The sequence below is a fragment of the Myripristis murdjan genome, chromosome 7, assembly GCF_902150065.1.
Source record: "Myripristis murdjan chromosome 7, fMyrMur1.1, whole genome shotgun sequence".
In the NCBI taxonomy this organism is placed as follows: Eukaryota; Metazoa; Chordata; class Actinopteri; order Holocentriformes; family Holocentridae; genus Myripristis; species Myripristis murdjan.
In genome coordinates, this window is record NC_043986.1 from 5,033,072 (window position 1) to 5,055,198 (window position 22,127).

Below are 22,127 nucleotides of genomic sequence, written 5' to 3' on the forward strand. Positions count from 1 at the left end.
GTTTGAGGTGAAACTGTGTGGAAAGTTAAAGGTTAATTTTGGAAAGACGGTCATCAGGTCGGGCTGAGGTTTTAAAAAAAAAAAAAGGTCACAGGGAGGATTGAGGATTAGAGGTGAGGTGTGTTTGCAGTTTAGTCCGTCCTGTTAAATATTTTCTCAAACTTAAAATCGTCAGAAATAAAACCTTGCAGAGGCCTTGATTTCCTGTGCAGCCGCTCGTGTTGCTTTGAACGCAGAACTCACCTCGAGACGTCAGTATCTCATTTTAAAAAGACGATGATTTGAAATTTGATTGAGATAGGTGTCTTGGTCATGAATCAGATCCCTGCCGGCTGATTGGCTGTTTGACATCACTCCCGTCTCTCTGCAGCCACCAGGACGCTGCTGTTTCAGCCCTCAGCGCCCCCGGCCTCTCCTCTCAAACACAGTGACCTTTTAGACGTAGGGTTTCTCAACGGGGGCGGTACCGCCCCCCAGGGGGCGTTCAAAGAAGGTCGGGGGGCGTTGGAAGCAATTCTTTTGACAGGGGGGCGTTGGGGGGTGTTGGGGGGCGTTGGGGATCTTTGAAAAAAATATAAAAATATATATGTAAATATTTAATATAAAAGCCTTTATTATATAACACCTAAAGATTCATACATGGGTTGAAATATAGAATTAGGCGTACTTGCAAAAACCTGCCAGTTTACAGGAGTCTCTTTACCTCTGAGTTTCCAGCAGTTGATGATTTCTGTTTCGTACTTCATGCTGCATTTAGAAGAATGGGACATCGGAGCATCCTGTATTAAATGTCACCATAAAGTATGGCTCCTCTCCAATAGCAGCGGAATTGGGGGGTTCGGGGCCTTTCGGGATTCCCGACAGGCCCTGAATCCCCCACAAGGTCTCGCGATGCTGTTGTCACCGGCGCGCAGTGCTTTTGGCTAGCAGCGAAGGTGGAGATTTCCCATGAAAAGACTTTCTAACTTGATATTTGAGGAACAAAAACGTATTATTAACTGGGAAATCAACACCAGGCCTCAAATCCAAAGGAAGTGAGGTCTTTTCAAACGGAATGGTACAAAAAGAAAGAGCGGGTTGTGTGGATGTAGTCAAGCTAGCAGGTTGTTGTTTTCCGAGTCTCCTTTTCTCGGCGGGTCGCGGCAGCGTCTGGCTGAGAGAGGCTGACTGCGACCTGCACAGCCTGCCGAGGCTTTGCTAGAGCACCAAACCTCCACAGCCCACATCCGAGGGGTGTACTACGAAGCAGGTTCAGTGGGTTAGCGAGGTATGTTGAGTCTAAAGCCAGGCTTTCCTCTATCACGAAGGTGGCTCTCTTTTAACCCGGCTAGATCACCATGGTAACTTATGCTTAACTCATAACCTGGTCCCGACCAGGTTATGAGTTAAGTTTAACCCCGGATATAAAAGCGGCGCTATCTCACCCAGGTGAAATCACGAAAAGTAATTTTTGTCCGGTGTTTGGTAACACATATGCACAATGCAGGTATACTATTAGTGGTGCACAGACTTCACGTTTGTTAGAAATAGTCCGTTGTATCACAGACTTTGTTATAGTAGGCTACTTTTTTTTTTTTTTTTTAAAGGAAACCCCTTATATTATAACGGTGACTGTCACGGCATCCGAAGGTGATGATTGGACGGGAGCAGCCCGTGGTGATTCAAACGCACTCCAAACGCCACTTATTCCTATTTAGAAAAAAAGATTTAACAAAAAAGGAGCCAACAAACATCAACTGAAATGGCTCCATAATTCAAGTTAAACTTCAAATGTAACGAACAATTATCTGAAACTACTGACAAGTGGCTCTAAGCAGCGTAAATAGTGGTCAAAATTGTCATGTAACCATGGTAACCACCGCCTGCTCCGTCCGACACTGCTAGGCTGAATCTCAATCTCCTCCCTAAGCCCTGAGCCCTGAGCCCTCACTGACTTAAGTAGCTGCACCTGGAAAGTGACTGAGTGTGTGAGGCTGCAAGGGGCTGAAGTAGTAAAAAGGGAATGGGACAGCCCTTTGTTTGTTTGTCAACAGCAATGCATCATGTTTCTCACAATCGCAGCTTTGGGACTTTTTATTTTACGTTTTTTGCTTGGTATTTTTGAGGAGTTGTGAAAACAGCATTAAAAAAATGATCTACTCCCACAAAAGGCATTGATGAGTTTGCCAAGAGATAAAAAACAAATAGCCTATGCATTGCCTATCTGCTTATTTCCTTAGTTTCTGAAGGCCATCATATATATATTATTATACTCACATGAGAACATTTTCTTTTTTGCAGCGTCACTGCTGATTGCACCCTCCATGTTTTTTTCTTTTTATGCTGTGCGGGCACTGCATTTTACATATTTTATTCTATTTAAATTATAATTGTATTATTATTTTATTTTATTTTAGTATTTTATATTATCTTTTCTTCTTCTTATTATTATTATTTTATCTTATTTTATTTGATCTTATCTTATTTTATCGTGTTATCCTATTGTGTATTTTACCTTTTTATTCTGCTTCTATTGTGTTATCCTGTGGTGTGTTATCTTGTTGTGCAACACTTCGGAAAACCTTGTGTTTGTTAAAATTGTGCTTTATAAATAACGTGTATTGGATTGGATTGGATTGTTTACAAATTCGCTCGTTTCACTTCGCTTTTATCGCGGCTGCCAGCTGGTTTCCCCAGGGGAATCATGTCATATGTCACAATGCAATGAACTATGGGTAATTCCCTTACGCTAAGTCTGCGGAGATGCCCACTTACGGAAAGGGTGCATTAAGGGCTCAAAAAGTCCGCGAGAGATCCCTCACGCACTTCATGATTTGTCAATGGGACAACCCTAAGCCCTCACGGACTTAGCGGGAGCGCGCCTCAAAGTCAGTGAGTGTGTGAGGGTGGACATTGGGATTGGGCCCTAGACTCACCCACACACACCTTCAGTCACCTGACTTAACCTCAGGCTTTAGCTCCAATTCCTAGGCAACACTCCCATAAAGCTACTGAAGTTACATATTTCTAAACTAAAATTCATAATACTGAATGAATATTGCAGCAATTATTTAAAATGGCTATAACAGTGACAGAATCCCCCTTTGTGCTTCCTTTGAAATTAATCGCCAGCTCTCCTCTCTCGTCTTATTTGCGGCCACAGTGTTGCTCTTAGCATTAATTTTATTTTTGAAATTTTCATAGCTTTCCATGAGGACAAGCTGCTCCTCTTGCGTGAAATATGCAGCCCGTGAACGGTCCATTTTTCACGGAAGTAGAATCATATGAGGCCAAAACGCCCCCTTTTCTGTGAACGCGCCCAGAGCACAAAGCTGACAGCCGGACTGAACAAACCTTGATGATAACCGCCGTCGTGATACCACTTAACTTTGACTGGAGCTTTAGGTTTTGTTGAGCCTGATAGTGAACACAAAGCCTGGCTATATTGAGCCTCCTTCGTAGTACAGCCCTCCGCTCTCTGATCAACCTGAACACCTTTGGGAAGAGCCGGACAGACACAGCGCTGGATTAGCAGCTCAGGCTAACCCTAACATCACTGCACACAACGAAAAGGTAAAAGCTAACAGGGATTTAAAAGTCTTTCTCTCCTGGTTGTGCTCGTATGTGAGTGACTCAGTAGCTTTTTAGGCTTTTCAGACTTAGTTGTACTTGGAGGTTTAATGGTGTGTGATCGGAGCGGGCAGTGTTTATAATGTATTGTTGTTGGTCTTATAGACTGCACTGCAGCTGGAAGTCCTGTGTTGTTGAGATTCAGCTGATTTCTTGTTGTGAGCTTGTCTTTGGGATCTCCTGGGGTCCGTTTCACGAAGCAGGTTCAACAAACTCCTTTACCCCGAACTCTGAGTTGATCTACTCTGAGACAGGAAACTCTGAGTTTTCGGTGCCAGAACAGCTGATTTGAGTTAGTTTGATCAACTCAGAGTAGTTTCACTTACCCTGCGTTCCAATACTCATACTATCATACTATTTAGTAGGAAAAAAAAGATTTAGTGTGTCCCAATACATAGTATGTCAGATGCAGTATGCCAAGAGTACCAGGATGTTCTACTACATCTGGTCAGATTTCTCAGTATGGATTTCAGCATGCTGCTCTGGCCATTCTGACCCACAATCCTTTGTGCAGCGGACATTACGTCGCACTGCGTGTACAGGCCACGCCCACATACGGACGACAACAAAACACACATATCGCAGAAAACTCGCTCAGTTACCGCAGAAGCGACAGGAAGACAGAAGATAAGAAATATGACAGAGGACAGCGCAGTATGAAACAGCACAGGCATTTTGACAACATTCAAATTTGCCGCTACAGACGGAGGCGGAAGTGAGCGAGAGGGCCGGACTTCAGGGATGATGTATGTAGTGTGTCCCAATAGGATGCATATGCATGCATATTTCATACTGAACTACATACTTTGTAAGGGCAGCTGCAGTACCTACTAAAAGTAAAAAGTATAAGTATGCGATTTGGAACGCAGGGCTGGAGTTAAGCGTGTGTACCACAGCTGTAAAAAGACAGCGTCAATGGAGCCCCGATTTGAAGAGTCACCATGGCAACGGGGAAGCGTCGGGCTGCGTTTTTCACCCCAGCTGAATTGGAAATCTTAATGCATTCATACAGCGAGTTTGAAAAAAAGTGCAACACCGCTGCAGCGGCAAAGGAGAGGGAGACGGCGTGGGAGAACATTGCTGCTTGGGTCAATGCGTAAGTTTAAATGTAGTCCGTTGCAATCACAATAATATTTCTGGGGAAAACTGCTTGAATGGTAGCCTATTAATTTATTTCATTTCGGTGCAATCCCGCGGGGGAGAAGCACACTTGGCAGCAGTTTAAGATGAAATATAAAAACATTGTTCAAACAGGTAAGACCTCGGCATAAACATCTATGCGCGGTCACCATCTCCCGATGAAAATTTAATTCTCTGCGCAGTAACACTGCACCTTCATCCACGGGATCGTTGTCGAAAGGACATGCCATGTTCGTGAAAAAAGTCGCCACCTAACTACTAATGGACTTCTAATAAAGGCCTACTGACTGTTTTTTTATTATTATTATTATTATTATTATTATTATTATTTTAAATAACAGACGGCAGAACTAATATGCAACGCCAAAACTCGCCTGCTGACTGAATGAATGAGGAAGTTTAATACCGCGTGTGGCTGAAAGAGGGCGGACACAGAGAGAAACTCGAGGTTTCATGAGAAAAACCTGGTCCCAACCAGGTTAGTTTCATGGAGTCTGTTACTGCGGTAACTGACCGAGAGCTTAAGTTACCTCCCTCTGTGAAACAGGCTAGAGTTAGGCCTACCCCTCTTTCTCTGCTTTGAGTTACCTCCCTTTGTGAAACGGAAAACTCAGTTTCTCTCATTTCAGGGTTAACAGACTGCAGAGTTTTCACTAAACCTGCTTCGTGAAACGGACCCCTGGGCTGTAAATCCTGCAGAAATGCAGGTGAATGTTTGTCTCAGAAAATTAAGTGGCAGTAATTACGTGCGCACTATAATTCGCTGATGTCAATTTGTCATTTGGCAGTTTTTTCTTTTGCTTTTTCCATAAATGAAAATTGGGCTGTCATAGGCTGTTCTAGTCTAGTAAATGTTGTAATGCTGTTCTTGTTCTCCGTTCTGAAATAAACCCTTTTTCCCCCCATAATTCTGATTGGCTGCTGTTAAATCCAGTTTCTGATTGGCTGTGGATGGTAATTAAGCGACACCTCAATTAAGATTGTTTGTTAAAATTGTCAATTTGTAAAGAGCAGGTTTTTTTTTAAATCAGAAAGAATACTAATTATAGCTACAAAACAAGATAATAATCAACATTAATATTAAGGAAAGATGACCAAACTACATGATGTTTACAGGGGGGCGGTAAGCAACCTGGATGATGTACAGAGGGGCGCTGACCCGAAAAAGGTTGAGAACCACTGTTTTAGAGAAACACTCAGATCTCCTGTGTGCACGTTGTTGTGCGGAAAAAAAAAAAAAAACAGAGAAAGAGAGACAGACACAGAGAGAGATCAAACTAAGGAAGGCTTTTGGGTTAAATCCACTGCTTATATGAGTTTTTACATTGAAGCACGTCAACATCGATGCCATTTCCAGTCATTTTCCCAGTTTGTCACATTAAAGTCTTGAAGCCACTGAGCTGATGATCCCCCTCCTGATCAGACTCAGACTACTTTATTGTCCATTTAAAATTCATAAAAACGGAAATTTGTCTCTGGCTCTGGCATCATGAACTCAGCAAGACAACATATAACATGAGACATTTTAAAACATCACAATAAGAAAATTAAGAAGATTTAATCCAAAGGAAGAGACAAAAATTGTAACAAATGGAAACAAATGAGCAGCAGTTTAGACCCTGCAGGTCCAAAGCACATATCTGGGGTCGGCAAATTAATCCTAATCAAATTATTTCCATCTCAGCTGTTTAATATAAGACATAATCTGTTCAATATGGGCAGAAAAAAAGCTAAATAGGTATATGCTAAACTTTTGAGTGCACGCATTTCATTTTCCTTCTATTGTATGTAATAATTGATGGATTTCCTTTTTGTGGCCAGTTGTTGGTATTTGGTTGGTAATTGTGGAGAGATTTTTGTAAATCCACTTGGTGTGATTAATGAAGAGTATTGTTTCATAGCAGTTTCATTTCATAATTACTGGACCTGCTGACAGGACGTCTCATTACTTTGAACTCACTGATGGATTATTTTCACTGATTTCAACACACATATAGTTGACCTTTGTGTTGGGAGATACTGGGACCTTCGTGTGCCTCATTATTTATATTATATTTCCATTATACATAGTCAGTGTGTTGTGGTGTGTGTGTTTTTTGGGGGGTTTTGTGTGTTTTTTATGAGGCAGTTTCAGGAGGAAGTTGGAGCTGAAGGGGTTAAAGGAGTGTTGCAGCATCAATGGAGTTTTGTTTGACTTCCATAAGTCTCTTTATGTCACTCTAGACTTTTTTTTTTTTTTTTTTTTTTACTTTCTTACAAAATATTTTCTGTTTTTCTTGTTATTTTGCAGAGTAAACATTTTTCAGACTGGATCTGTTGGATCTGTTGTGTTGACTGAGTTGTCTCTGACAGGAGGCTCATAATATAACTGGAGATCATATTAGCTATTGGTTGAAGATGAAAATGAGATGGAACTAGGGGTGGGTAAAAATATCGATTCATCAATGCATTGCAATATCTTTTTTCACAATTCAATATCGATTCACAAAAGCCTCTGAATCGATTTAACTCCAAAACCAGTAGGGGGCGTGGTGAGCAACACCTCCGTGTGATTCGCGCTGTACGGATGGAAGCCGCACTGTACACAACAACAACATGGAAGCAAGTAGCAGCAGCATGAAGTTGGCGCCTGCGACTTTAAAATCTGACGTTTGGGCTCACTTTGCATTTAAAAGTAACCCCGGAACACAGGTAAGAGACGAGAGTCAAGTCGTAAACTGTGCCAGGCAGTATTAACATAGTGCAATAATACCACGAACCTGCGCAACCACCTTAGCCGACACCATGTCCATGTTATAGCAACCTGTGGCTAAACCAAAACAGATGCAAGTCGACACATCCTTTAAGCATTATTACACGAGAGGGTGAGCTTGATGCTAACGGGCGCATCACTGAAGTGACAATAATGACGGTCAAGCACATCCTCTCATGTAATAATGCGATTATACAACTATTACCAACAAAATTAAATGCATAATCAAAATGTGTGTGCATTACTGTGAGCATTTCGCTCTCAAAATATAGATGTTTTTTGCCGGTATTCTCTCCGTTTCTGCGGAAATACATGAGATCTGACGTTAACTAGTCCTTGTCAGCCAGCCAACTTGGGCTTATCATGTTTTCTAGAAATTTCGCCATAAAAAACATCTATCTTTTAATAAACTCACCGGCAGATGTTTTATTTCAGCTGGGGGTGTGTCACTCCAAGTTAACGTCAGCAGCAAAAATTATCTGTGCATTTCAACTCATTACAGAATCGATATCAAAGTGTTTAAATCAATATCGAATCGAAATCGAATCGAATTGTTACCCAAAGAATCGAAATCGAATCGAATAGTGAGGTTTTTAACAATACCCAGCCCTAGATGGAACAGTTTAATTATTTTGGTCATAAACTTCACTTCATGTTGTAAATAAGAGCTAAACACAGACTGCCTCTTTAAGAGCACTCCTCTTCCTGGAGTGAATCAGCAGCTGAACCCCTCCCGCTTCTGTCTGACCTCAAACATTACGAGTTTTATTCTGCCCAGATATTTCCTGCTTCTCAGATCTGACAGTTTAAAGACGAGTGGAAACAACACAGTGTGAAGGACAAGAGCCCACAAGCCCGTTTACAGCAGATCAGAGAGTGACTGTGAGGAAAAGCTGCTGTTTGCTTTGGATCGGAGCACAACTCTTATCTGTTGATAGAAAGTGAAACTAGCAGACGTTCACTGTGACTGAGAGGGGAAATGGCTCAGCGAGGAATTCAGCCGGACTCTGCAAAGTTTTGCTGTTCCATCTGTCTGGATCTGCTGAAGGATCCGGTGACTATTCCCTGTGGACACAGCTACTGCATGAGCTGTATTAAAGACTGCTGGGATGGAGAGGAGCACAAGGAAATCTACAGCTGCCTGCAGTGCAGACAAACCTTCACACCGAGGCCTGTCCTGGTGAAAAACACCATGTTTTCAGAGTTACTGGAGGAAATGAAGAAGATGGGACTCCAAGCTGCTCCTCCTGATCTCTGCTACGCTGGACCTGGAGATGTGGCCTGTGATTTCTGCTCTGGGAGGAAACTGAAAGCCCTCAAGTCCTGTCTGGTGTGTCTGGCCTCTTACTGTGAGCAGCACCTCCAGCTTCACTATGATTCAGCTCCATTAAAGAAACACAAGCTGGTGGAAGCCACCGTGAAGCTTCAGGAGAACATCTGCTCTCGTCACGATGAGGTGATGAAGATTTTCTGCCGCACTGATCAGCAGTGTATCTGTTATCTCTGCTCCATGGATGAACATAAAGGCCACCGCAAAGTCTCAGCTGCAGCAGAAAGGACCAAGAGGCAGGAAGAGCTCGGGCTGAGTCGGCAAAAAATCCAGCAGAGAATCCAGGACACAGAGAAAGACGTGAAGGTGCTTCAGCAGGAGGTGGAGGCCATCAGTCGCTCTGCTGATAAAGCAGTGGAGGACAGTGAGGAGATCTTCACTGAGCTGATCCGTTTGGTTGAGAAAAGAAGGTCTGATGTGAAGCAGCAGATCAGATCCCAGCAGGAAGAGGAAGTGAGTCGGGCTGAAGAAGTTCAGGAGAAGCTGAAGCAGGAGATCGCTGAGCTGAGGAGGAAAGACGCTGAGCTGGAGCAGCTCTCACACACACAGGATCACATCCATTTTCTACAGAATTACCCCTCGCTCTCATGTCTCAGTGAATCTACACACTCACCCAGCATCAACATCCGTCCTCTGAGCTACTTTGAGGATGTGACTGCAGCTGTGTCCGAGCTGAGAGACAAACTACAGGAGCTTCTTAGTGAGGAATGGTCCAAGATCTCACTGACAGTGACTGGAGTGGATGTTCTACTGCCACACCCAGAGCCCAAGACCAGAGCTGAGCTCTTACAATATTCATGTCACATCACACTGGATCCAAACACAGCATACACACAGCTGTCATTATCTGAGGGGAACAGAAAAGCAACACGAATGGCACATCATCAGTCATATCCCAGTCATCCAGACAGATTTATTGGATGGGATCAGGTCCTGAGCAGAGAGAGTCTGACTGGACGTTGTTACTGGGAGGTGGAGTGGAAGGGGACAGTTTTAATATCAGTCTCATATCAGGATATCAGCAGAACAGGGACCTGGACTGCATGTGGATTTGGATCCAATGACAAATCTTGGTCATTGGATTGTTACAACATGAACTGTCACTTCATACACAACAATATCGTAACTAAAATCCCGCTCCCTGTGTCCTCCAGAGTGGGAGTGTACCTGGATCACAGAGCAGGTATTCTGTCCTTCTACAGCGTCTCTGAAACCATGACTCTCCTCCACAGAGTCCAGACCACGTTCACTCAGCCTCTCCATGCTGGACTGCGGCTTTACCTTAATGGAACCACTGCAGAGTTTTGTGAGCTCAAGTAGACAGGAGTGATTAAAGCAGTTCTGTCGTCTGAGCGTTGTGACCACTTTGAAGTCTGTTATTTTTTATTTGCTCCCACGTTCTTTTTGCTGCACTGGGTTTGCATCTGAAATAATAAGGCTAAAGTCACATGCCATAACATCTGTGTTGGTAAGCACTTGTTTCTGTTCTTTTTTTTTTCAAATCAAGAACTGCACGTCTTCATTTTAAAATACCCCTCGCTGGAGGGAGAAATACTTGCATTCAAAAGTCATTTATGACATTTTACTGTGTCTGGGATGAAATGAAACCAGCTTTGATGGACACTTTGAGCTCAGAACTGAACTGCGTTTTCTTCACCTGGGATTGTGGACGCCATTCCCATTTTTCTTCTGTTATGAAAGCAGATTTTGGGGGATTCATTGAAATGTAAGGGCCAGTTTGAAATCCAGTGTGTTGCTATGACAGGACACGATGTTGCTCAAACTGATGAATGGTTTCATTTCACATATAAAATACATTCCAGGCCTTCAGATCACACAAATTGCCATGAAGCAAACAGTTTTATACAATCTCACAATAAGGAAGAAGTTGTGGATCGCACACAGGTCTGTCCATCAGCTAGTTAAAATCTTTTATTTAGGCTTTTCAAGCGTTTGCACAGAGCGCTTTCAGCCATCCGGCCTTCATCAGTGTGAGTTACCAGACAGTGCCTGCACTGATTTATCAGCTGTAGTGCAGAGCAGGTGTGTTAAATTAGCTACTAATCACTAGCTGTGTTTCCATCCAAATATATCGAAATTTTTTAGCGAATTTTGTCAAAATACGCAAAAGAAAATGCGAATTTATGCCTGTTTCCATTAGTTTTGTTTTGCGATTATTGAGAGGAGAGTGCGCCGTGAGATGACGTCATAAGATAGCGTCTGTGTGTCGACTGAACAACAACAAACACAGCTGACACTCAACAGCTGATCAGGGACAGATTCCTGCTGAACTTGTCGGCTCTTGGGAGAAGTCTGCTTACTATTTTGGCAGCGCTAACTTCGTACCGAACCATCCTAAATAAGGAATAAGAGACTAATAATAATAATGATAATAACTAATAATAAGACTGTAGCGTAGAAGTGTGACGTGGTATCCGGTCCAGTCATCGTTTATTCGCAAAACCTGTTTCCACAGCAAAAAGTCGCATTTTCTTTTATCGATATGCTGAGAAATCCACCCCTTCCAAGCGTAAAAACTTTTTTGCGAATTTTCGGCCGTTTTTCGAATTTCTGGCGTTTCCATCCAAGTTGTTTTTCGCAATTTCTGAAAATGCGAATAAACATAGGTGGATGGAAACCCAGCTATTGTCACCCATCCTAGAGTGGCAAGGAGGTCCACGCCCCACACAACATGTCCAAAAAGCCAACAAACAAACAACAAACAACACAATATTGTACACATTCATGGTGAGCCAAAAAGGCTTTCATTCAACAACTCTGAAACTCAAAACTGTCACTGAACACATCAGGGGCCTATTCCATCAAGCTGGCTAACGGGATAGCCTGGCTTATTTCGATAAGCCTAGCTAATTTAAGTGAGAGTTCCGTTCCATCAAAGTGGCTTGTATGAGTTGCAGCTCAATAACCATGGCAACTTAGTCAGCAGAACTAGCCTGCTCCGTGGCAGGCTTACAGTCAAGCTTAGCTCTGCTGCGTGTCAAAGAATGTCCGACAGACGGAAATAGACCCCCAAATGACAGTTCCGCCATGTATATTGTCCCCGACATCACATATTTAATTCAATTAAATTCAAATTTAATTATGTAGCACCATGTCCATGTTCGGAAATATAAGTTCAGACTTATTTCCCATAATGTGACCAAGCATGAATGTACGTGTTTACTTAATAAAAATAAACGTAATGAAAATCATGTGTTACCACTGTCAGTCTCCGAAATCAACCGAATAAACAATCAATTACTCAGTCAAATTTTATTCATATAGCACAAGTCATACATCAAATGCAACAAGTGTTGAACATAAGAGTTTAAAAAAAACATGAGGTTAAAAAAAGTCGTATTCTATTTCCCACCTGCAATTTGTGATGATCCGCCTCTATTCTGCCTGAAGCCAATAGGTTAGTTGACATAGGTGTAGCCTATATAAGCAGTGAATCTAAGCACCACAGCCTCTCTGACCAACCATGGCATGCCCATTTATTGACGACCCTGTCGAGGAAGGAGCTCGGATTGTTAACAGAGCATTCAGGCCACCAGCTCCTAGAGTCTTCAGAGACAGGAGCAATCCTCTGGCATTCTCTGATGAATAAGATTTACTCGGCCCAGTATTGTATATATATGTAGCCTGCTGGAGCCACATATTAGAAAGCGCACCCACCGTAGCCAGGCATTAACTACTGTGCAGTCTATCTGCATAGGGCTGCGTTTCTTTGCCTGTGGGACATTCTTATACAGTGTGGGTGATGCAGAACGCCTATCAAAGGCAACTGTGTGTAGGGAAATACGTCGGGTGTATGTTGCCCTCAAGAGTTATCTCAATATCTTTGTCACCTTTCCTGGACATCTGGAGACACAGAAGATCAAGGAGGCATTTTATTCAATTGCAGGTATGTCACAATTAAAAAAAAAAAAAAAAGTAAAATTGCCTATAGTCTTACATGTCTCTGTATTAACATAATACTTTCTTTCAGGCTTCCCCAATGTCATAGGTGCCATTGACTGCACCCATGTCCGTATCCAGGCCCCATCTGGACCTGTGGAGGCGGATTATGTGAACAGAAAATCTTTCCACAGTCTAAATGTACAGGTATGTACGAGGGGCAGCTGTCCATATACTGTCTGGCAGAATCATAGGATCTGGAAGATATGTGCAACTCTGTGATAATAGATTAATTTAGCTTTGATGTTGACATTTCTTTGGATGTAAATCCTATTACCCTAGCAGTTGTTCACAGAGATGTGCATTTCAATGTCAGCCTTACACAAAGAGGCACTTGTACGTAGGCTACTGTACAGAGATAGTGTCAGTGTCAGTGTATAAGTCAGGTATTTTCCTTTCAAACATGGCATAGCACTGACATGTTATTCCTGCTAAGTAATCTTAAAATACCAAGCAAATTGTGCCATATCATTGACCGTCACCCTCTATGCTGACAGATGATCTGCGATGCAAGTTGCCTGATATCGAACATCGAGGCGAAATGGCCAGGCTCTGTGCACGATTCCAGGATCTTCCGTGCATCATCACTGTCCCAGAGGTTTGCACAAGGCAAGAGAATCTTACTACCCAAAGGGTTTTTTGCACACTCATAAATGCGGGAATTTGTATTGAGGGAGAAAATGTGGATGACATTTTAAGGAATTCAAAGTGCTAATTATAGTTATTTTTTTGGAAAACCGTATCAGGCACACATAATTGATCCAATTATCATAAATGATAAATACATGTGTGGAGGGGATCATTAATCTGTGTTAACCATAGGAATGCCATGTATACTGAACCAATACTTGCATTCTGCAGGGGAGTTTAATGGAATCCTGCTCGGAGACAGAGGCTATGCATGCATGCCGTACCTACTTACACCCTACCACGAACCAGCAACTGATGCAGAGAGGGCATTCAACTGTGCCCACTCAAGAACAAGGGCACGGATAGAAATGGCATTTGGCCAGCTCAAATCACGATTCCAGTGCCTAAAGAGCCTCAGGGTCACTCCAGACAGGGCCTGTGACATTATTATTGCCTGTGCTGTCTTACACAATATTGCCACTATACGTCGCGAGAGAACGCCCGCAATGTTGCTGGAGGAGCATTGGGAGGACATTGTCCCAGCTATTCAGGAGAACATGGACGGGAGAACAGTGAAGGACCTTTAGAAAAACACATATTTCAGTTAATCCAATTCGTGGTCATCCCACTTTTGGAATGATCCCTTTTTATTTGGATTTATAATTTCAGAAAGACTGCCTCAGTTATTTTGACGTCATTTATTAATGAGTGATCCTTTTTATTTGGATTGTTGCATGTATAATTTCAGAAAGACTGTGCCTCAGTTATTTTGACGTCATTTATTAACGAGTGATCCTTTTTATTTGGATTGTTGCATGTATAATTTCAGAAAGACTGTGCCTCGGTTTTTAAATCATTTAACCATTAAAGAAAAGGATAAAAAAAAAAAAAAAAAGAAAATCAGGCATCATCATTTAGTTGAAGCTGTGAAGACAAAGAATGAAAACATTAAATACAGTCCAAACCTTGGCTTTCTGTTGTGTTTAATTTTATACTTACTTCCCTCTCCAGTTTTTGGATCTCCAGCTTCAGCTTTTTTATTTGGAGTTTGTCTTTTTCAATTTGGAGGAGCAGATGGCGCTTGTAAATAGATCTGATGTCCTGTGAAAGAGACAAAGTGTCAGAGAGTAGTCCATTATGTAGATGGTAGGTAATACAATGAGTTACTTACTTCATTCCGTGCAGATTATCTTGTTCCAGTCACGTCCTGCAGCAAGGTGTATGGTTATACGCAGTTTGTAAAATGCAGATAAATCAAAAACATTTCATCTTTGGTTGTATCTCTGGCATTTCTGTATCTGCAGATACTGTGTCCTCATCAAGGGCCCTAGATGTACTGGCGCCGTCTCCCTGCAGATGGATGAACACTGCAGTTGTTAATGTGAAAAGAGACAGACTTACATAAGATGCAGTGTTTTAATAAAAGACATACTCACACATGGGTCAGGCATGCCCTCAGTATCGTGAGAGGGGGGATCCATGAGAAAAATTGTCTCACCACTCACTGAAAGATAGACCAAATGTTAGTTATTACCATTGTGAGACTGATACCTGTGGACAGGGGCGCCTTAAAAATCCCCACTCACCACAAAGTAAACATCCATATTGATCGTCTTGTGAAGGAAAAAGCGGTGTGTCAGTTGTCAAACCAATCGGACTTTACCGTTTTTTTCGTAATGTATCAACATGAATAAATAGCCCGCCCAAACACAACTTGAGTACAGAAATCCCAATGGTAGAGCGGTAAGTATCGCCGCCTGCCATGCAGGAGAGCCGGGTTCAATTCCCCACTCGGACAAAAGGGCAATACTATTTACCTCACTTTGTTAACCATGACAATGAAGTGATTCATGTCATTGGCCTTGTTTTAACTTTATGGGGATGGATGGATGGATGGATAGATAGATAGATAGATAGATAGATAGATAGATAGATAGATAGATAGATAGATAGATAGATAGATAGATAGATAGATAGAGATTCAGATTTAAACAAGGATTTGTGTGGTATACTTTCTATACATATGTATATGTATATACAATATAGTTCAAATTCAGCTATCAGTGAAATAGAATGTTTTGTCAGTAGTTTGGGACTCTCGCCCCCTGCTTTGCAGTAGGAACATACAAGAGCCCAATAAGATTTTTTCTCATGGGGCCCAAAATCCCTGGCGGTGCCCCTGCCTGTGGAGGGAAGGTAGCAGACAATACCTTGAATATATGGCTCCCGCGCTCCCTGGGGAATGACATCTGAGGATGCCCCCCCCCTCTATTCCCTCTATAAGTGGGCGCCCCCGGTTGCAGCTGAGCGCCAGCTCCTCTGCAGGGGTGAGGTCCTCAGGTGGAGGACCCCCACCAGTAGCGGCTGCCTCCATTCTTTTTCTAGTGGCTACAACTGTACATATCATCAGCTCAAATAATAATTTTAACAAATACATTTCATTGTAGGCTAGCCTACTTACCACTCTGTAAAATATTTTTGTATCTTATTTTGACTTGCTGGCCGGTTCTTTTTTCACTATTCAAATTACTTCTGTTGAGATGTAGAAGAGAATTATTAATATAGGCCAAGGGTTACATCTGATATAATCTAGCCCACTGATAATATCGCCACAGTCTTACAGTATCTAGTGATCTGAATGTTCAATTATCAAAAAATAGAAATAAAACAATATTTAGACATTTAGCCTATACTTACGCGTTTAATCTGTCGGCAATCTTTTGCCAAGCCATCTCCCTCGCTTTATTGACGGCAACAGTGTTGCCTTTTTTTGTAATTATATCCTTATATTCCTCGTAGAGCTCCATTAACAGCGTCTGTTCCGCCACTGAAAACGTTGTTGCTCTCTTTTTCCCCTCCTTCTGAGACATTGTATCTTCGTTTCAACACTCCACTGTTCTGGGCTGCTTATGTGCCTCGTGAACGCGCGCACTTGAGGCTTGTTCAAACGTGGCTAAAATTAGCGTTGACTTGGCGCAGCTGAATCGCGTTAGTGGAATGGGTTGAGGCTTTAGTGTAAGTTGACGCTAATTCAAGCCAGGCTATATCACATAAGCGCAGCTTTCTTTAGCTGCTTTCATGGAATAGCCCCCAGGTATAATTACCGTTCATAAATCAATACAGATTAAAACATATAACAGTTGGTTATTTTTTAAGAGTTGTCGTCAGCAGTAATCAAAAAGGGCACAGATGATCACTATTTATATTCTCGTCGACCGTCACAAAAAAGGGGCACATATTAAAGTCCTCATTCATGCCAGAGGGATAAAAGAGTTTTTAGTTTGTGGATCCAAACACATTCATGTTGCAGCAGTGTTTTCTCATGGTCACCACCCCTGCGATTCAACATTACCTTTTCAATGCCTCCTTGCCACTCTAGGATGGGTGACAGTGATTAGTAGCTCATTTAACACACCTGCTCTGCACTGCAGCTGATACATCAGTGCAGGCACTGTCTGGTAAATGAAGGCCGGATGGCTGAAAGCGCTCTGTGCAAATGCCTGTAAAAGCCTAAATAAAAGATTTTAACCAGCTGATGGACAGACCTGTGTGCGATCCACAACTTCTTCCTTTCTGTGATATTCGCTTGGACTGCGCACCAGGGGCCAGATTCTCCAAAAAGTTCTTACTAATATTCTTAAGACATTTCGTAAGAGGAAAAAATGAGAAGTTCATAAGAATGTTCTCAAGTGCTATTCCCCATTATTTTCTTAAGAACTGCACATTATCTTGCGAACGTCTTGATTTTTTCCACTGACGAACTTCTCAACTCTCTACCTTTATGTAAACAAACAGCCTCGAGCTGCAACCCACAGCAGTTCCATCTAAAATCCAACAAAACAATATCCATTATAGTCTTAACTTTGATTTGATGTTATAAAAGTGTTTTCTCAAAAATTGAGATACATACTTTGTATTGGACAGCGACGATATTACTAACCTATTAATTAATGGAATCTAAATATAATTGACACATGAATGGTGACTGGCGGCTAAACAAAATGTCCTCATATAGACTCATAAACAATATATGTGCCTATATGTGTCTAAATACTGGTTTAGATATTAGGCTGAATTACAGTTTAGATAACAATTATCACTATGTTAACATATACAATGTAAAATTATTAAGGTATTAGCCTACTACATTAATCTATGTTATATAATCAAATTTGGCTCTAAATGAATCAAAGATGTTTGAAAAATAGCTCACCTTCACACAGCATGTGGTTACTTAAGACGACCTTTACCTGTCTTAAAGTTACGATACTATTTAAGAAAAATAGTAAGATAATTTCTTTCAAGAATCCCATTTATTCTTAAGAAAAATCTTAAGAATAAAGCTGAGAACATTCTTAAGATCTTTTGTTTGGATTCTTAAGATATTTTGTTTGTGAATTCGAAAATTACTTAAGATTCTTCTTAAACCCAAACTTTGGGTTATACAAAGTTATACAATCTTACAATACAGTCTTAGATACACATGTATATTTTCATTTAATCTGTGAGCCCATGTTTAAAAAAAAATCCGTATTTTCACATCATCCTACACTCAGATGTCAACGGTGTGGTAATTAAACTCTCTTCTCTTCAAAACATAAATTTTTACAATTTTTTAAAAGTAATTGTTCCCAGTTTTTGTTTTATTCTATTATTCAACTGTCCACTGTCCCACAGTTTTTACTCTGTGCTGATTTTTCTGTACGTTGTTTCTGTATTGCTTCTTTTCACGTGTAAAACACATTAAATTACATTTTAATGCACCAAATGTGCCATATGAATAAACGTGATTTGACGCAGCAGGTAAAAACGTTGCCAGTCCGGCGGAGGTGCACCGAGTTCACCTGTCAGATCAAACTGCTGATGTGCAGCTGCGGGTTGGGATCGACCGTGTTGTTGTTGTTGTTGTTGTTGTTGTTGTTGTTGTGAGGCGTTTACAGGCTCGGGCGACGCGCGGCGCCCCGGGACCTTCAGCCGTGTCTGATGTTTGGGGCCGGACGTCCTGCGGCGAGAAGTCACACTCCTCCCTCCGCCCCCCCGCCGGGGCTGCAGCTGACAGATTGGATGTGACTGAGCGTTAAGAGCGGTGCACTCCTCAGTGTGTGTGTGTGTGTGTGTGTGTGTGTGTGTGTGAGCATGGACACGCTCTATTCATGGACAAATTGTGCAGCTGAGTAACCTTTTTTTCAAGTGTTTGCTTAGGTTTGTGGTAAATCTAAAGGAAATGAGGGGAAACTGGTGCTGGAATTGAGGGCATGGTGGACAAGCAAACACACACACACACACACACACACACACACACACACACACACACACACTTGATAGGACTGATGCCCTTTTCTAAAGACCTACGTAAAAGTGCACCTGCTCTGTAATTGGAACCAGTCGCAGGAGGGTGAGGGTGTGTGTGTGTGTGTGTGTGTGTGTGTGTGTGTGTGTGCATAGTGACAACAGAGGGTACATTCAATTAATTTCACCTGAAGTCTGACATTTATATTTTGGAGTCACTGGTGAGAGCTGACCGCGTGTGTGTGTGTGTGTGTGTGTGTGTGTGTGTGTGTGGTCAGGCAGGTACAGTACAGGGCTTCACACAGTCTCTATGGAGCTGATGGAAAGGTTGTTGACCTTTAGGACGGTGTTTTCTGCCAGAAGATGTTTGATGATGTGATCAGCAGCACGAGGAGGATTTCACACACCTGCCGCCGCGCACACACACACACACACACACACACACTTTTACTTATTACACACTTATTACACACATTATTAAGATGCTTGCGTAGCACTTTATGACCTTGCTCTGTGAAATGTGCTGTCCTAAATGAGCTTTACTTCCTTACCTCACACTGCTTCAATATATTAATCATAACTCATTAGTCAGTCAGACTTTATTTTATATTTATTTATTATTGATTTACACTTTTCATACAAATTCATGTTCCTCTGCTGTTCCTCCACAGGCTGAAGAACAGATGTTTTCACACAGCTGTCACCTAATTTCCAGACAGACACACACACATATATATATATATGTGTGTATATATATATATATATATATGTTCCTCCAGACAATAAAAGCAACAACACACAGTTTTTTGTTGGACGGCACAAACAAATACTGTGTAAATATTGTAAGAACTCAGTATGACTTATTCTATTATTTCCATCTAATATAGTCTAAATAGTTTAATAATATATATGAGTATGCATATACTGTACGTACACATCCTGCACTTCCTGTATGTTGTTGTTTTGCACTTTGGATCGGCTGCTAAACTTCATTTCATTGTTTGAGCACTGACAGTAAAGCTGAATTTAATCTAATCTAATCTAATCCTCTTCATGTGTTGTTCTTGTTCCCTCCGAACGTCTCATGAATCAGCAGTCCAAGGTTTGACTGTGTTAAGAAGAAGCACTTCAGTTCACTGCCTCTCAGCTCTCAGCTCGTCTCATCAGCCTTGTTGTTGTTGTTGTTGTTGTTATTGTTCTCCTCATTTGTCTCATTGGACTTCATCTTCAGATGAAGTCCACGATGCCTCACACTGCATCGGGTCTGCTTGTCCGTCGGGGAACTGATCTGCTTCTTTTCCTCGTTACTGTATTTTTTTTTCTGCTGTTTGTCTGTAAAACTGTTGACAGTAGCTCAAGCATCCAGTGCAAGAAACAAAAAAAAAGTGCCATCAAGCTCTGGTTCTGGTCCAGAGGAGCGACAAGGCAGAGCAGAGAGGGAATGTACAGAGAGCATAAAGTGCATGGAGGAAGGAGGAAAACATAGAAGATCACACAAATCATCAGGTGAGCAGGTGCTCCATGAATAACTGGGTTTTTAGCCCTGATGCTCCTTTTCCACCAAAAAGAACCTGTCGCTAGTTCGATGCTGGTGCTAGAGCCAGTGCTTAACTGGTTCCAACAAAGTACCCTAATCTTTACAGGTCCTAAGAGGTCATACACTAGATTGGAATGCAATCTGTGTATAGTCTATGAAACCGTCATTGCGTGTTGACGGGGTGTGTTGAAATAATAAAACAGTGTTTCATCTCCCTGATGGACACCCTGCTGCGTCCTGAACCTCCAGTCTTTCAAGATTTATTTCATGGCGTTTCTGCTTTATTTGAGAGTTTTACAGGGAAGACGGATGGGAGTAGGAAGAGACAGCAATCACTTTTAATGATTTAATGATACCATACTGCACTTGAACCTTGGACGTCCCAGTTAGATTACAGAGGACTTGGCCACCAGATCTGATCTTTGAGTCTTTGGGCTCTGTCTTACATCGGGTGCAACAAAGCGCAACGCAAGTGTCTTTTCTAGTTTCCGAGCGGCTCAGTTGTCATTTCCCCGTCCAGCGCCCCCTTGTGGAAACAGCAAAGTGTCTTGTGTCCATCTGAGCTCCATGGGCGTGTTGCGGTTAAAATGATCTGTGATCAGCTGCAGTGTTGCTGCGTTGCTGTCTGGAGGCAGTTGAAAGTGACTGAGCAACAAACAGCAGCTCTGAGGTCAGTGCTGCAGGTTTGGTGCTATTTGAGGCTCATTATCAAGATTATCAAGATAGTGATGGTGGCCTACATAGGGGGCGGCAGCGAGCTGCTTCACCTCAGGGAACGTTGATGGAGTCCTTGTTATGACCCCCTCTAGGGGTAACCGGGGACACAACATGAATTGTGCAGCTTCCTCCACTCCCAAGCCGAATAACCCTCAATCGACACAATGCTGGCAAGTGAAAACACGTTTATTTACAAAGGTGAACTCTATATACAGTGCCAGGTATTAACTGAGGACTTCGGGGTGAAATAACAAACAAAACAACACTAACTAATAGTCAGGAGATAACCTAATAAAATAAAGAGAAAAGAACATACAAAATACTAACCTCCCTAACTTACCACCAAACAGGAGAGAAAAGGACACCCACAAAGAAAAACAGCAGCCCACCCCTACTGTTACTTACTCACTAGGTTTTTCTTAACAGTCTCTAATCCTACTTCCCTGTCACACACACACCCACAATACAGGGAAAGCAGGGAGTTTCGTGTTGGGAGCGGAAGAAGAACGCCACTTTCCTCCTCCTCCACTCTCCTTTTATAGCGCCCGTCCCTGCAGAGAAGCCTTCCTTCTTACCTGGAGAATCCTCCATTATAACAGCAACCCACCAAGGTGTGACACACCTGGCTGTTAAAGGGGACGGGAGACGGCGCTCTGATTGGTTTACTGCCCCAAACACAGGCAGGATTAATGAAGAGACTCAGTGCAAGCCTTTTTGAACCTTTTTCCTCCATTTAAAAATAGCAAAAGTGGACTTGGACACGCCCTAAATGCTCTTGCCCCATGCTGTGCAGACCGTGAGCTTCGACCATTAAAATGAGCCCCTTCTGTCCAAATGTGTTAACGCCTTGTCACATATCAGTTAAATTGACTGGAATGGTCTCAGTGGTTGCATGACGGCACACGGTGTCAAATAAAGACCCTCTCTGAAGGACGGATGGATGAAGGGAAGGGAGAAAACAGGAAGAAAGGGTTAACTAGTGAAGGGAAGGAAAGGTGGAGGTCAGATGAGTGAAATAATCAACAGCTGCTGATCCGGACTCGAATCAACACCTCAAGGGAGGAAGGAAGGGAGGGAGCAGGATCTGTAGAAATCAATTTCTCAGCCACTGTCCATCTGTCTCCCTCTCTCTCTCCCTCTCTCCCTCTCTCTCTCTCTCTCTC

The 22,127-nt window shown here is 42.3% G+C and overlaps 1 protein-coding gene and 1 pseudogene across 2 annotated transcripts; both read left to right on the forward strand.

The window, feature by feature from the left end:
• The first annotated feature begins 6,868 nt into the window (after positions 1-6,868).
• LOC115362483 (tripartite motif-containing protein 16-like) lies at positions 6,869-10,151 on the forward strand. Of its 2 annotated transcripts, XM_030056427.1 has the most exons (2): positions 6,869-6,904; positions 8,517-10,151. In XM_030056427.1, the coding sequence occupies exons 1-2, from the start codon at positions 6,869-6,871 to the stop codon at positions 10,149-10,151; spliced, it is 1,671 nt and encodes a 556-aa protein (XP_029912287.1). The 2 variants fall into 2 exon arrangements, with proteins under 2 accessions (XP_029912287.1, XP_029912288.1); XM_030056428.1 differs by lacking the exon at positions 6,869-6,904 and having other exon boundaries at positions 8,463-10,151.
• A 2,164-nt stretch (positions 10,152-12,315) lies between these two features.
• Positions 12,316-14,008, forward strand: LOC115362294 (putative nuclease HARBI1; annotated as a pseudogene).
• Positions 14,009-22,127: the final 8,119 nt, after the last annotated feature.